This window comes from Mandrillus leucophaeus, unplaced genomic scaffold (genome assembly GCF_000951045.1).
Source record: "Mandrillus leucophaeus isolate KB7577 unplaced genomic scaffold, Mleu.le_1.0 Scaffold374, whole genome shotgun sequence".
NCBI lineage: Eukaryota > Metazoa > Chordata > Mammalia > Primates > Cercopithecidae > Mandrillus > Mandrillus leucophaeus.
In genome coordinates, this window is record NW_012103965.1 from 1,513,605 (window position 1) to 1,528,235 (window position 14,631).

The window sequence follows — 14,631 nt, forward strand, 5'->3', positions numbered from 1 at the left end:
AGTAACTGGAACTACAGGCACCTGTCACCAAGCCCGGCTAATTTTTTTCTATTTTTTAGTAGAGACGGGGTTTCACCGTGTTAGCCAGGATAGTCTCGATCTCCTGACCTCGTGATCCACCTGCCTTGGCCTCCCAAAGTGCTGGGATTACAGGCGTGAGCCACCGCTCCCAGCCATTTTTATTTTTTACTTTAGAGACAAGTTCTTGCTCTGTTGCCCAGGCTGGAGTGCAGTGGTACGATCATAACTCATTGCCGCCTCGAACTTTTAGGCCCAAGTGGGTCTTCTGCCTCAGCCTCCCAAGTAGCTGGGATTACAGGGACCAGACAAAGAGAATTGAGGCACAAAGAGATTAAGAAATTAACATAAGAGTATTTAACTGTAAGAGGTAGAATCAGGATTCAAACCCAGACAACTAGCTTTCAAGTCCGGTTACTTGATCACTATACTCAGATGCGTCTCTGGTTGGATCAGAACTCTTCATAAATTGTGTCTGAGTTTGTGAGTGGTTTGTGTGGTGGTGTTTTTTTTTCCTTCATTAAAGCAGAGGGATATGCATAGATCTAGCTGTGCTCTGACCTCAGCAGTTACCCTGGAGGTCAAGAGCCTACCTTGTACATTGTAGTGGGCCCAAAGTTCAGAGAACAGGCAGTGGTTTTGGAAGAAATGCATTACTGGGCCTCTTGGAGGAAACTTGCCACCATGGCTTGTTTCCCTGAGAGGTTTGAAATTTTAGGCTCACCATTCTCATTGGAAATCCACCTGCTGTATCACAGACCTCTTCCTTCAAAAGCACATTTCAGCAAGATACCTGTCTTCAACCCCCACTCTATCTTTCTTGCATCCCCAAAGGAGACAGTAGGAGAAATGGGACCATGGGAGGAAGTGGAGGGATGATACATGTGGAAAGGGTTGGCATCAAGGATGGGCAGAGGAAGATAGGGTGACTCATGCCTCTAGTCCCAGCTACTCAGAAAGGTGAAGCAGAAGGATCACTTGAGCTCAGGAGTTGGAGGTGCAGTTAGCTATTATCACGCCATTGCACTCCAGCCTGGGTAGCAGAGCGAGACTCTGTCTCTTAAAAAAGAAAGAAAGAAAAAAAAAAAAAGGCAAAGGAGAAGGGACCTGTTCCCTTGGTGCCTGTTCTTGACCTCAGACAGCCTTCTGAGCCAGGCTTTCTCTCCAGCAGACCCAGGCCAAGGGAATCAATTCATTAGCCAGCCTAAATTTAAGCCATGAAAGGCAGGTGATGAAGACATGGGGCTACCTCTCTGGGAAGGTACAGCTGTTTTACACCAAAAGCTATACTGTCTCTTCCCAAAAAGGCCTAACCCATGGTTCTTTTCCTTTGCAACATTCCTATAGCAGCCTTTTGGGCCCCACCCCAGCCAGGCCCAGTAAGGCTATTAGCCTGGAAGTGGATTTGGCCGGAGCTCTTGGCAGAAGAGATAGCATTTGTTGAGTACATGCTGTATGTCAGGCACTGACTAAGTGCTTTGTATATCTCTTCTTTTCTTCCCAATAACCCTGTCAGTTGAGTTTATTTTCCTTTATTTACAAATAAAGAAGCTATGACTCAAAGAGAGTAACTTAGACCCAGGCTCACAGGGCTAGTAAGAGGCAGAACTGAAATTTGAACCCAACCAGACTATGATACCAGAGTCTCCTTTTATTATACAGGTTCCCACCCTTCTGTAGCTGCCAGCTGTTCTGAGTACCAGCTCTCATGGCTTTCATGGTTTGTTGTTCTTTTTTTTTGAGATGGAGTCTTGCTCTATCGCCCAGGCTGGAGTGCGGTAGCACAATCTCAGCTCATTGCAAGCTCCGTCTCCTGGGTTCACACCATTCTGCATCAGCCTCCTGAGTAGCTGGGACTACAGGTGCCCGCCACCACGGCCAGCTAATTTTTTGTATTGTTTTTAGTAGAGACGGGGTTTCACCATGTTAGCCAGGATGGTCTCGATCTCCTGACCTCGTGACCCACCCACCTTGGCCTCCCAAAGTGCTGGGATTATAGGCATGAGCCACCTCGCCTGGCCTCACCTTAATGTTATCTCTTCCAGGTCAATGGCCACAATCTGGGGTCTGATGGCCAAGCCAGGGAATACCTCAGAGAAGATCTGCAGGAGTTCCTGGATGGGGAGGTCCTGCTGTACCAGCTGGATGACCTCACCAGGGTGAATCCTGTGACGCTAGAGACAGGTACGGGCCTCCCTTTCCTCAAGAGTACCATCTCCAGGAGGTTGGAGGTGCAATGAGAGTAGTCAGCGCAGTTTCTCCAGGTCAGACGGAGGTCGGCAGGACTCCTGATCTGGAGCCAGGCGGGCTGCTCCAGACCTCTGCCCAAGGGAGCATGGGCAGCTGCACCTGGGCTCCCCAGGGCATGCTTTGCTTCAGATTTGGAGCTCATCTTAATTAGATCTTGTATCTATTCTTCAGGGAGCTGCTGGGATTTAATGATTCTTGGCTAATTGCAGAAAGAGGGCTGTTAGTTAAGCAGGTGTGTATCTGTGTGTGTGGTTTGTCTATGTTTGAGCCAGAGTTTGCTAAAGGCATCTCTGCCTCAGTCCTCAGGTGCCTTCAGGCCCGGTACATGGCAGACAGATTCTGTACCAATGCTGGCTGCACCCTGGTAGCTCTGAACCCCTTCAAGCCCATTCCTCAGCTCTACTCGCCCGAGCTAATGAGAGAGTACCATGCTGCGCCTCAGCCCCAGGTAAGGCTCTGCCGCTTCCTGTGGCCTCAGGGCTCCTCTACCTCCCCCTAAACCTCTTTGCGGTTTCCTTGTCCTTATTCATCTGTTCACCAGCCATGTGGTCATTCAGAGTCTGCTAGTGCCACGGCCTGCCCAATAGGAGCTGGCAGAATTTTGAACCGTAAAGAACTGACTACAGGACAGACGGTGCAAAGTGGAGAATAAATAAATATTTGTTTAACTGAGTGTCTTATGTCTCTAAAATAGAGATTTAAGAGAAAGGATTTTTTTCTCTTGTTTGCAGTTTTATTAATAGGAAAGGATTGATGAAGGTGTTATATATTTGTGTATTTAACCAACTACCTTTTTTTATTATTATTATTTATTTATTTATTTTGAGATGGAGTTTCACTCTTGTTGCCCAGGCTGTAGTGCAATGGCGTGATCTGGGCTCACCGCAACCTCTGCCTCCTGAGTTCTAGCAATTCTCCTGTTTCAGTCTCCTGAGTAGCTGGGATTACAGGCATATGCCACCACACCCGGCTAATTTTGTATTTTTAGTAGAGATGGGGTTTCTCCATATTGGTCAGGCCGGTCTCCAACTCCTGACCTCAGGTGATCTGCCCACCTCGGCCTCCTGAAGTGCTGGAATTACGGGTGTGAGCCACCACACCCGGCCCTGTTTATTTTGAGACTGAGTCTCTCCCTATCACCCAGGCTGGAGTGCAGTAGTGTGATCTCGACTCACCACAACCTCCGCCTCCAGGGTTCAAGCGATTCTTGTGCCTCAGCCTCCCAAGTAGCTGGGACTGCAGGCACCCACCACCATGCCCAGCTAATTTTTGTATTTTTAGTAGAGATGGGATTTCACCATGTTGCCCAGGCTGGTCTCGAACTCCTGACCTCAAGTGATCCACCTGCCGTAGCCTCCCAAAGTGCTGAGATTATAGGCATGAGCCACCAAGTCCCCCAAAACTACCTTTTTTAGAAAAGAATGAAATTTTACACGATAGGGATTGCCCTGGAAAATTCAGCATATGTTTATCTCTACTGAGGAAAGTAATTTATTCCTCTACTGAGAAAAGGATAAATTATTTGGGGTGGGCTGGTGGAGGTACAGACAGATAATGAGCTTGTTGGTGTAAAAGTGCATGATGCATTCAGGGAGAGGTGAGAGAAAACTTGCTGGCAGGAGGGAGGTCTTGGGGGCAAGAGGGAGTAGATGAGAGCAGAAAGACGAGAAAGCCAGGGCTATTTGTGAAGAGTCTGAAGCGCTATAGCAGGCAGAGAGAATCTGCAGAGCATCTTCATCCACATAGAGGTGGGTCTGGGAACAGAACCCACTAGACGAATAATTACTCTGGGAGTTGGGTTCAAGAAGGTGAGACAGGAGGCAGATACAACAGTTGGAGGCTTTGTATCCCTCCAGGTGATAGGTGGCTGGGACAAGGGCAGGCGTAGAGAGGAATGGCTCTGACACCATATGGAACAGTTGCCTTCTCCCTCAGCAAGCTGTGGGTAAGTGATCACTGCTGGCTGGGCTAGCTAGGCATTGTGTAGATGGCCTGGCCCTCCAGATGTTCATTCATGATGAAGTATCCAGTTGGAATCCAGGGGAAGTCTGTCCTGTGAGCCCTGTCTGTTGTCTGCCCTGCCTCCTCAAAGGTAAAAGCCAAGTTGTAGTCCCCTCTGTTTCCTCAGCATCCAGCTTGATTGATGCCTAGTACATTGAAGACAGCTAATAGTTGTTGACGAAAAGAAGAACAGTGGCTTTGGAATTTAAATCACATGGATATGTTTACTTGCTGAGTGGCCTTGAAAGGTTATTTAACTCCTGTGAACCTCACATTCCTCGTCTATAAAATAGGGTTATATTTCCAATTAGTGGACAGACTTCTTAGGCAGTAGTTTGTAAGAACTTTGCAAATTGCAAATCATAATAATATGAAGTAACAGGAAGAAGGATAAGACAATTAAAGCAAGATAAAATGGGAGTATAAAGTGTTAATGTCGTAAACTGGTCAAGGCTAGCACTGCTTCTAGGCTGAGAGAAGATGAGTAGGTAAAGCCAACATAGGGGTCCTAAAGTTGGGCCTAACACTGTGACATCCAGAAAATTTTTCTGAAGGAAGCATCCAACCACTGCTATTGGCAGCCTCCCCATCTCAGTCATCGCTGGCTCAGTCATTGAAAAATAGGCATTCCCTCACATGACCTTTCACTCCTTGATGTTCCAGAAACTGAAGCCCCATGTGTTCACTGTGGGTGAACAGACCTACAGGAATGTCAAGAGCCTGATTGAACCAGTCAACCAGTCCATTGTTGTCAGTGGAGAGAGTGGCGCTGGAAAGGTAGGAAGACGTCTTTCCTGTCCTGTCAACTCATGATGGGCTGGGTGGGCAGGGAGGCAGGGGTCATTTCTTGTCCTCCCTTGTGGAGTTGTTTGCTGCCTAATCATTTCCAGATAGGCTGGCTGAAGCTGGGGTTGGTGCACAATGGTGGACTAGCACTGGGCCGGAAGTCAAGAGACAGGATTCCGATCCAGGCTCTACTGCTAGCTCTGCCATCGCCCTGGGTGAAATAGGAATGAAGCTTCCTTTCTAAGCCTTACTTTCTCATCGAAAGTCTCTCCCAGCTCTGACACCACTGGAAACAAAAGTCAGCTGCTGGGGATTCCAACATAGTGGTTAAGAGCACATCAGAAAAGTACTTAGCTTCTGCAAAACTCTCAGTTCTTCCTCTTGTAAAATGGAAGGGAAGGGAGGACCAACACCTGACTCATAGGACTTCTGTGAGAGTTAAATGAGTCACTGTACAAATGGCACCTGGTGGCATGCTTGGCATGTGGCAGTGCTCCTCCAAAGTAGCTGGGGTTCTTGTGGGAAAGGGTTTATTGGAGTAGACCACCTGAACCCTCTGGGTTGCCCATGGTGGCAAGGGCAGTGCATTGGGCCAGGTGTTGGGGGGAACAGAAGCTCCTGGTATGGCCACGTGGCGTCCTGGGTAGCAGAATCACAACAGGTGAGACAGGATGTTGCACACAGATGAATGAGGAGTTACACAGCTGGTCAAAGGAGACTATTGGCCAAGGCCTTGCCACCTTCTTGACAAGCCTCACCCAGCTGCCTCGCCCTTTCCACAACACTTTTACCTTCATGAGGAACTCTTTGGACCATAAACTCCTGTCTTCACTCACATATGAGAATTGCTGAACACTGAGAATTTGCGAGGTTCTAGGCTTCTGGCTGGGCACTGAGGGGTGACAGGGGGAGAAACAGAGATGAAAAATGCAACATGTAGTTTTCAAGGGGCACTTAGTCCCCTGAGAGAGACAGACAAGGAAACAAGACAGTAAGTTGCAGGGATGAGGTCTTGGACTTGGGTTAGGAGGGGATCTCTAGGAGCTATATCAAGGTTGCTAGTGAAGTGGCTGATGCCTTCTCAACAGAGCCTTCTCCCCCCAGAATTGCTCTGGGGAACTGAAGCTGAACCTGGCCCAAGACTCATCCAACCAGAGAGCTTGGTAACCCTTTATTGAGCAGCCACTGTAGCCCTGGGCTGGCCCTGGTTTATTTTCAAAAATTTATTTTTAATAAATAGTAATGTAGTTACATAGTTCAAAAAATCAAGCAATACTGCAAGGCTTATAAAGAAAAACAACAAACCTGCTCCTTTTATCTCAACCTTGTTCCGTCTCTCCAGATGCAGTTACTTGCACATCTTTTATCAGTTTATTTGGGTGTTTCCATCCATATTTTTAAACTGTTGCTTATATTGTTACTGACTTTTTGGTTTTAGACCTTATCTGTTCACTTCCTACTTTGATGAGGATTTAGCCCTTATTTCCCTGCCCTCAAAATACATATTCTGTATATAATTATTTCATAATTTTTAATTAAGTTAATAAGCAGTATTTACATGGTTATGGTGGTGTATATTCACAGCAGAGCCATATGATATACTATATATTTTGTATAATTTTTGTTTTCCCTCTGTTTTCTCTCTTTAGTTTAACAGTGGTGTACAAAAACTAAACCAGTGAAAAAGTGGGGCAAGTGAAATAAATAATAAATAATTGCCCCATTTTTTTCACTTGTTTAGTTTTTATATACCATTATTAACTCATTAGCAGACTTGTCACCAAATCTGGAAAACACCTGTCAAACTGGCAAGCAAATCAGGTTCTTTCATTGGAGATGCCCTTCCTAGAGTTCTCAGACTACATCTTTTCTTCCGTCTGGATTGGTGGCTACTGAGGGCTGCTGCCACACAGCTGTTGCATGGAAGCGTCTTTGCCTCTGCACATCCCCAGATTCCCATCTGTCCTAGGATAAATCTCCCATGGCAGGAGCTCATGGCTTTCTCTTTATTTTGTTTTTGTTTTTTTTTTTTTTTGAGACAGGGTCTCTGTCACCCAGGCTGGAGTGCAGCGGCACAATCTCAGCCCACTGCAACCTTTGCCTTCCCAGTTCCAATGATTCTCATGCCTCAGTGTCCCGAATAGCTAGGATTATAGATGCATAGCACCACAGCCAGCAAATTTTTTTTTTTTTTTTTTTTGAGACAGAGTCTTGCTCTGTCACCCAGGCTGGAGTGCAGTGGCGTGATCTTGGCTCACTATAAGCTCCGCCTCCCAGGTTCACGCCATTCTCCTGCCTCAGCCTCCTGAGCAGCTGGGACTACAGGCGCCCGCCATCACACCTGGCAAATTTTTTGTATTTTTAGTAGAAACAGGGTTTCACTGTGGTAGCCAGGATGGTCTCGATCTCCTGACCTCGTGATCCGCTTGCCTTGGCCTCCCAAAGTGCTAGGATTACAGGCGTGAGCCACCATGCCCAGTCTGCTAATTTTTATATTTTTAGTAGAGACAGAGTTTCACCATGTTGGCCAGGCTGGTCTTGAACTCCTGGCCTCAAGTGATCTTCCCGCTTTGGCCTCCCAAAGTGCTGGGTTTACGGGCATGAGCCACCACACCTAGTCACCATGGCTTTCTTTTTCTTCATTTACTACCTTGTTTTGTTTTTATGAACCATATTCTTTTTTTTTTTTTTGAGACCGAATCTCACACCGTCGCCTAGGCTGGAGTGCAGTGGTGTGATCTCGGCTCAGTGCAGCCTCCGCCTCCTGGTTTCAAGCAGTTCTCTGCCTCAGCCTCCTCCCAAGTAGCTGGGATTATAGGCGCCTGCCACCCCACCTGGCTAATTTTTGTATTTTTAGTAGAGACGGGGTTTCACCATCTTAGCCAGACTGATCTTGAACTCCTGACCTCGTGATTCACCCGCCTCGGCCTCCCAAAGTGCTGGGATTACAGGCGTGAGCCATTGTGCCCGGCCAAACCATATTCTTTAGTAGTTTCCTGAACAAGGTATGTGGAGACAAATTGTTGCACATCTGAAAATGTCTATTCTGCCTCAAATCTCATTGATATTTTGACTGGGTTTTATAATTCCAGGTTAGAAATAATTTTCTTTCTGAATATAGAGATTTCCTTTTCTTTTTTTCTTTCTCTTTTTTTTTCTTTTTTTCTTTTTTTTTTTTTTTTTTTGAGATAGTATCTTGCTCTGTTGTCATGCTGGAGTGCAGTGGCACAGTCTCGGCTCACTGCAACCTCCGCCTCCTGGGTTCAAGCAATTCTCCTGCCTCAGCCTCCCGAGTACCCAGGACTGCAGGCATGTACCACCACGCCCAGCTAATTTTTGTATTTTTAGTAGAGATGGGGTTTCACCATGTTGGCCAGGATGATCGCAATCTCTTGACCTTGTGATGTGCCCACCCCGGCCTCCCAAAGTGCTGGGATTACAGGCGTGAGCCACTGTGCCTGGCTGAGGTTTTATTTTCATATATTGCTGTTGAGAGTCCCAGTCCGTAATGGTGATTTTTTTTTTTCCCCAAAAGCTTTTAGGTATTAAAATTCACAGTGCTGTGTTGTGATATGGCCTTTCTTCACTTATTAAGCTGGGTACTTTGTGTGGGTCTTTTTAACTTGGAAACTCAGTATTTTTGTATTATATCTAATAATTTCCTCCCCTGTTTTCTCCTTCTGGAACTTCTTTTAGGAAATTTCGTTAGTTGTCTCATATTCATATTTTTCTCACCTATCCTCCTTTCTCTTTATTATTTTAATCTTGTGGGAGATATTTGCTTCTTTACCTTCCAATTCTTTGTAACTTTGAATATTTGTTAAAAATTTTAATTCTGAGTTCTAGTTTTTTTTCTAATGTTTATGATATTTGTCATTTCACGTAAAAGAGGCTTATGAAATAGTTAATGATTGTTGAGTATCTGTTCATATTTGAAAATAAGGCATTAAGCAACTGATTAGAATCTTTGTTTAGGGACAAGACTGTCAACCAGTGGGGCCTCACTGTAGGTAGCCTTTTAAACTTGTGGGACCCTGAACAGCCCTAACTTTTCCCATGAGCTTATTGGTATGTCCAGAAAAGTTTCCTCCAATCTCTGCAGCAGAGAGGTGGAAACTATAAAGAATCAAATGGAGATGGTAAAAATTTAAAACATGATAAATAATTCTTTAGGCTTATCAACAAACTAGACATGCAAAAGAATGCATTAGTGAACTTGACAGTTGGTGAATAGAAATTATCCAAATTGAAAAACAAAGAGAAAATTGCATCCAAGAACTGTAGTACAATATCAAATGGTCTGCCATATAATTGACCCTTGAACAATGCAGAGGTTAGGGGCACCAACTCACCACGCAGTTGAAAAATCTGCATATAGTTTTTTTTTGTTTTGTTTTGGTTTTTTTTTTTTTTTTTGAGGCGGAGTCTCGCTCTGTCGCCCAGGCTGGAGTGCAGTGGCGCCATCTCGGCTCACTGCAAGCTCCGCCTCCCGGGTTCCCGCCATTCTCCTGCCTCAGCCTCCTGCGTAGCTGGGACTACAGGCGCCGCCACCACGCCCGGCTAATTTTTTGTATTTTTAGTAGAGACGGGGTTTCACTGTGTTAGCCAGGATGGTCTAGATCTCCTGACCTCGTGATCCGCCCGTCTCGGCCTCCCAAAGTGCTGGGATTACAGGCTTGAGCCACCGTGCCCGGCCGAAAAATCTGCATATAGTTTAACTGCTGATTAACTACTGTTGACTGGAAACCTTACAAATAACATAACAGTCAGTACGTATTTTGTATGTTATATGTCTTATATACTGCATTCTTACAATAAAATAAGCTAGAGAAGTGAAATTAAGAAAGTCATGAGGAAGAAATACATTTACCATGTAAATGAAAGTGGATCCTCATAAAGGTCTTCATCACCGTCATCTTCACTTTGAGTAGGCTGAGGAGGAAGAGGACAGTCTTGCTTGGTCTTGCTGTCTCAGAGGTGGCAGAGGTAGTGGAAGTATAATAGAAGGGGAGGCAGGAGAGATTTATTGAAAAAAGGCCATGTATAAATGGACCCATGCAGTTCAGACACGTGTTGTGTTGTTCAAGGGTCAACTGTACTTGTAATTGGTGTTCTAGGAGTAGAGAGAGGACATAGGCCAAAAGTAATATTTTTACAAAACTAACCAAAAATGCAAGCACAGATCCAAGAAGCTCAAAAAATACCAAGTAGAATGAATACAAAGAAAACACATTTAGGCACATTATGGTCAAAGTGCTGAAAACTAAATATAAGAAAAAAATCTTAAGGACCGGGTGCAGTGGCTCATGCCTGTAATCCGAGTACTTTGGGAGACTGAGGCAGGTGGATCATTTGAGGTCAGGAGTTTGAGACCAGTCTGGGCAACATGGCGAAATCCCGTCTCTATTAAAAATACAAAAAATTAGCCGGGCATGGTGGTAGGTGCTTGTAATCCCAGCTACTTGGGAGCTGAAGCAGAAGAATTGCTTGAACCCAGGAGGAGGAAGTTGTAGTGAGCCAAGATCGTGCCACTGTACTCCAGCTTGGGTGACAGAGTGAAACTCTGTCACAAAAAAAAGGAAAAAAAAAAATCTTAAAGGAAGCCAGGAAAATAAATATTACATAAAAAGGAACAAAGATAAGAATGACAATAGGAACCTTGACAAAAACTGCAAAGCCCGCAGATAATAGTGACACCTTTAGAGTGCTAAAAGAAAAAGAAAAATCTGTCAACCTAGAATTCTCTTGCAAAAGTATTTTTCAACAATGAAAGTGAAATAAAGACTTTTTCAGACAAATAGAAGTTGAAGGAATTCATTGTGTGCAGACCTGCACTGCAAGAAATGATAAAGGAAATTCTTTAGTCCAAAATAATATGAAAACCAGATAAATATTTGCATCTACACAAAGGGGTACGTTTTAGCATCACAGATGTAAAATCTTTTATTTTTTTGTCTTTTTAGAAGATAATCACTCTAAGGCAAAAATGGTAACAATGCTTATATGATAAAATGGAATCATTAAAATGCTGAATTTAATCGGAGGCAATAAAAGAAAAAAGGGAACTAAGATCACATGGAACAATTTAAAGAACAAGATGGTAGATTTAAACCCAGGCATAGGCCGGGCGCGGTGGCTCACGCCTGTAATCCCAGCACTTTGGGAGGTCGAGGTGGGCGGATCACAAGGTCAGGAGATCGAGACCACGGTGAAACCCCGTCTCTACTAAAAATACAAAAAATTAGCCGGGCGCGGTTGCGGGCACCTGTAGTCCCAGCTACTTGGGAGGCTGAGGCAGGAGAATGGCAGGAACCCGGCAGGCGGAGCTTGCAGTGAGCCGAGATCACGCCACTGCCCTCCAGCCAGGGGGACAGAGCGAGACTCCGTCTCAAAAAAAAATAAAAAAATAAAAAATAAACCCAGGCATAGTGACAATTATGATAAGTATAAGTGGTCTACTTGTGGATAAGTTCAAACTAAATGGATGGAAAGAAATATAACATCCTAATACACATAAAGGAAAGCTGAAGTGGTTACATTAATATGGAACAAAGATTTTAGAACAAGCAATATTACTAAGGATAAGATGAGACATTTCATAATGATAAATTCATCAAGAAAACAGTTCTAAACAGGTGTGTACCTAATTACAGTTTGAAAATACATGAAGTAAAATCTGCTATCATTGAAAGGAAAAATACGTAAAATCAAAACTACATTTTGAGGCCAGGCACAATGGTTCACGCCTGTAATCCCAGCACTTTGGGAGGCCAAGGCTGATGGATTGCTTAAGTTTTAGACCAGCCTGGTAAATGTGGGGAAAACCCATCTCTACAAAAAAATACAAAAATTAGCCAAGCATGGTGGCTTGTGCCTATAGTCCCAGTTTACTCACCCAGGGCAAGCAAGACTCCGTCAAAAAAAAAAAAAAAAAAAAGATTAAAACGACATAAGCTATGTTCCTTGACCTGAATAGAATTGAACTAGAAATAAATAACAAAGACACCTAGAAAGTCCTAAAACATTGGGAAATTAAACAACACACTTCTAAATATCCTATGGGTCAAAGATAAAATCACAATGATACTATAAAGAAAAAAAAAGTGTGTGTGTGTATATCTATCTATATATCTATATCTATATATCTATATATATATCTCACTATGCCTGGGTTTAAATCTACCATCTTGTTATTTTTTATTTTTAATTTTTTAATTTTTTAAATTTTTTATTTTTTTGAGACAAGAGTCTCGCTCTGTCCCCCAGGCTGGAGTGCAGTGGCGTGATCTCGGCTCACCGCAAGCTCCGCCTCCCAGGTTCATGCCATTCTCCTGCCTCAGCCTCCCGAGTAGCTGGGACTGCAGGCGCCCGCCACCACGCCTGGCTAATTTTTGTATTTTTAGTAGAGACGGAGTTTCACCGTGTTAGCCAGGATGGTCTCTATCTCCTGACGTCGTGATCCGCCTGCCTCGGTCTCCCAAAGTGCTGGGATTACAGGCGTGAGCCACCGCGCCCGGCCCATCTTGTTATTTTTTAAATTGTTCCATGTGATCTTAGTTCCTTTTTATTTATTGCCTTTGATTAAATTCAGCATTTTAATGATGCCATGCTATCATATAAACATTGTTACCATTTTTGCCTTACAGTGATTATCTTCTAAAGAGACAGAGACAGATATTTTTTTTTTTTTTTTCCTGAGATGGAATCTCACTCTGGCCCAGGCTAGAGTGCGGTGGTGTGATCTCAGCTCACTGCAGCCTCCGCCTCCTGGGTTCAAGTGATTCTCCTGCCTCAGTCTTCCGAGTATCTGGGATTACAGGTGCCTGCCACCACACCTAGCTAATTTTTGTATTTTTAGTAGAAAGACTGTATTTTTAGTAGAGACGTTATAGTTTCATTGTGGTGGCCAGGCTGGTCTCAAACTCCTGGCCTCAAGTGATCTGCCGCCTCGGCCTCCCAAATTGCTGGAATTACAGGCGTGAGCTACTGCATCCAGCCTTTTCTGTAATTTCATTACCAAGTCGATATTAGAAAATATTTTGAACTAATAAAGCACAACATCTTCATTACCTTTTTTTTTTTTTTTGAGACAGTTTCGCTATTGTTGCCTAGGCTGGAGTGCAATGGCGCGAGCTCAACTCACTGCAACCTCCGTCTCCCAGGTTCAAGCGATTCTCCTGCGTCAGTCTCCCTAGTAGCTGGAATTACAGGTGATACCATGACACCCAGCTAATTTTTGTATTATTAGTAGAGACAGGGTTTCACCATGTTTGTCAAAGCTGGTTTTGAACTCCTGACCTCAGGCAATCCACCTGCTTCAGCCTCCCAAAGTGCTGGGATTACAGGCGTGAGCCATTGCACCTGGCCTCATTACCTTATTTAACCTTAATTACCTCCCAAAGATCCCATCTCCAAATGCAGTCACATTGGGAGTGAGGGCTTCAAAATATGAATTTGAGGGGAACACAGTTCAGTCTGTGGCACACCTTAACAAGCTAGAGGAGAACAAAATAAACTCAAAGTATGCAGAAGAAGGGAAAAAGTGAGGATGAATGAAATAGAAAAAAATTTAATGAAATAAAAGACTTTTCTCTGAAAAGATGAATAAAATGATAACTCTCCCTGGGTGCAGTGGCTCACACCTGTAATCCCAACTTTGGGAGGCCAAGGCAGGTGGATCACCTGAAGTCAGAAGTTAGAGACCAGCCTGACCAACATGGTGAAAGCCTGTCTCTACTAAAAATACAAAAATTAGCTGGGTGTGGTCATGAGCGCCTGTAATCCCAGCTCCTCAGGAGGCTGAGGCAGGAGGATCACTTGAACCCAGGAGGGAGAGGTTGCAGTGAGCTGAGATCATGCCACTACACTCCAGCCTGGGCAACAGAGCAAGACTTTGTCTCAAAAAGAAAAAAAAAAAATGGTAACTCTCCAGTCAGACTTACAAAAAGAGAAAAAAGATGTAAATCAGCTATATCAGGAATGAAAGAGTAGACATCACTACAGATCTTACAGTAATATTTTGAATAACTTTATGTCAATAAATTACACGATTTAGATGAAATGGAGAAATAGTTTGAAAAACAGAAAATGCTGAAGATCACACAAGAAGAAAAAGAACCTGAATAGCCCCTATTTCTGAAAGAAATTGAAGTCATAGTTAAAAGCCTTCCCACAGAGAAAACTCTTGGCCCTGGTGGCTTCACTTGTGAATTCTACCAAACATTTAAGGAAGAAATGTTACCAGTTCTACATAAATTCTTTCAGAAGATAGAAACATCTCTGATCCCAAAGAAAAATCTAAAGAATCTGCAAAGTAAGTTGCCACCTTACTACAACTTAAAAGTTGTAGAGCATTTAGTGAGGTGATAGGATACAAGGTCAATATGTAAAGATTAAGTGTATTTCTATGTCCTAGCCACAAACAATTAGAAGTTAAAATGAAAGTATACCTCACTTCAGCTGATTAAGAACAAAAGAGTATGAATTTTTTTTTTTTTTGAGACGGAGTCTCGCTCTGTCGCCCAGGCTGGAGTGCATTGGCGTGATCTCCGCTCACTACAGGCTCCGCCTCCCGGG

At 44.0% G+C, this 14,631-nt stretch overlaps 1 protein-coding gene across 1 annotated transcript in view; it reads left to right on the forward strand.

Moving 5' to 3' along the window:
• MYO19 (myosin XIX) overlaps positions 1–14,631 on the forward strand; it is a 54,194-nt gene that overhangs the window by 17,077 nt on the left and 22,486 nt on the right. The window contains exons 5-7 of the mRNA XM_011990232.1: positions 2,064–2,202; positions 2,568–2,716; positions 4,933–5,046. Coding sequence (XP_011845622.1) covers positions 2,064–2,202; positions 2,568–2,716; positions 4,933–5,046 — 402 coding nt within the window. The remainder of the gene's footprint in view (positions 1–2,063; positions 2,203–2,567; positions 2,717–4,932; positions 5,047–14,631) is intronic.